The sequence below is a fragment of the Branchiostoma floridae genome, chromosome 14 (genome assembly GCF_000003815.2).
Source record: "Branchiostoma floridae strain S238N-H82 chromosome 14, Bfl_VNyyK, whole genome shotgun sequence".
In the NCBI taxonomy this organism is placed as follows: Eukaryota; Metazoa; Chordata; class Leptocardii; order Amphioxiformes; family Branchiostomatidae; genus Branchiostoma; species Branchiostoma floridae.
In genome coordinates this window covers 16,085,637-16,087,444 of record NC_049992.1, presented here as the reverse complement: position 1 = coordinate 16,087,444, position 1,808 = coordinate 16,085,637, and the positions used below count along the sequence as shown (strand labels likewise).

At 41.5% G+C, this 1,808-nt stretch overlaps 1 protein-coding gene across 1 annotated transcript in view; it reads left to right on the top strand.

The window, feature by feature from the left end:
- The window catches only part of LOC118430177 (ATP-binding cassette sub-family A member 5-like), a 35,140-nt gene that overhangs the window by 3,413 nt on the left and 29,919 nt on the right, over positions 1 to 1,808 (top strand). Inside the window, exons 6-7 of the mRNA XM_035840886.1 lie at positions 638 to 788; positions 1,385 to 1,565. Of these exons, the coding sequence (XP_035696779.1) occupies positions 638 to 788; positions 1,385 to 1,565 (332 nt within the window). The remainder of the gene's footprint in view (positions 1 to 637; positions 789 to 1,384; positions 1,566 to 1,808) is intronic.

Sequence of the window (1,808 nt, the reverse complement as noted above, 5' to 3'; positions counted from 1 at the left end):
CACATTATTTTATCAGGCATTCAAACGTTTTGGCGCTTGCAGGAGGAAGAAAATAACAAGAGTGAAGTAGAGTAGAGTTTATAGTATTTTCTACTAAGTCTTACAGCCAATTGTACAGGTGCAGTTAGCGTTGTAGGATTTTAAAACGCCAGTGTAAGTCTAATACTCCACCAAACCGATTTCTTTGTAGTGAAATTGACCATTGGTATGAGTCATACTGCATCAGGTCCAGGTTCAGGTCATGACCTGGACCTGATCGTTTGGACCTGCACCGGACCTGGACCTGAATTTTCTGTACCGGTACCCACCTCTAGTGTGATCCAAAGAAAGAATTGTCGTAATACGTGTACAATCATATAAATGTTTCATGCACAAATGCTTCATCAACTCGGTGATGTGTTAAACTTCAAGAATTGTCATTGTTATTTTGAGTTAGCTTAAGTCAGTGTGAATGTTGCTGGAGTTTTCCAATGCTGTTCCACGATATATTTTGTAAATGATTATCTACTGTGTAAGGTGTTCACTGTGTGTATTATGTCACTGTATGATATACACTGTATGTTTAATCAAAGATGGCAGTCTCATAAGCATATGTGATGATATGTCATTTTGGTAAGTCTTTCCTCTGTTTTCCAAGGCTGTTAACCTGGAAACCACATCTGGTACCCAGTTTGACAACATCGCGACCCTTCCGCCCAACTTCCCTGTCCTGTATCCTATCATCATGCTGGTTGTGGACACAGTTCTGTACCTACTGCTGGCCTTTTACCTGGATAATGTCATACCTGGTGGGTCAAGAAATTGTATTAAGCCTTATTGTAGGCAAAACAACCTGTATCTAGTTGGCTGCACGTTTTGTATATCTTTTATAACCATTAATCACTGAAAAAGACAAAAGATGTACAGTTTGAATCATGAATCATTGTAGCCATGCATTAATGCATGTAGTATAAGACTGGATGGTTTTAACAATAGTTGACAAGGCACTTGATTGCTATGTTTGGCCGCATTAAACAGGTATTGTTTGACTATGTTTGCAAAATCTGAGAAGGAGCCTTCCATATCGGAAGAGGAACTCCTACATTGGGAAATGGATTTTATTTGAGTCTAGGCATTTTGCTTTATAAGCTTGAAAAGATAGATTCATCTCTACACCAATGACAAGTTTGTGGAATGGCAGTCCACATCCCAATCATGGGGTCTTCATAGATTGGATATTCCTACTGAATACAAAACATGACATGTTTTATACCTGTCCTTGGTGCTGATCACCATCCACACACAAACATCCCTGCCCTTGGTGCTGAACACCTTCCACACAAAGAAAGATTGGATATTCCTACTGAATACAAAACATGACATGTTTTATACCATCCTTGAACAGGGGAGTATGGGCAACAGCAGCCCTGGTACTTCTGTCTGATGCCATCCTTCTGGGCGAGCGATGACACTAGCCAGGGAGCAGGAGTCAGTTGGGAGGGGGAGCAGCAGGGACAGACAGATGAAGATGAAAATGGTGATGTGGAGAGGGTACCAACACACCTGCAGGGAAAGCGAGCCATCAGGTAATCACTTGGACTTCTAACAGATGAGACTCAAGGGTGCATTTTAATTCCCACCTTATTCAACCTGTGCATCGGCAATCTCATAGATGAACTTGATGGAGAAAACTTAGACACCCCTCTGTTACAACTTTCCGAACAGTTCATAAACATTATATTTGCGTGCGGATGATGTTCCGGATCCAGGAGAACAAGTGTTTGGGTGGTCAAGGTGTCTCGCCACCAAGGAACAGCCATGTTTGTTGT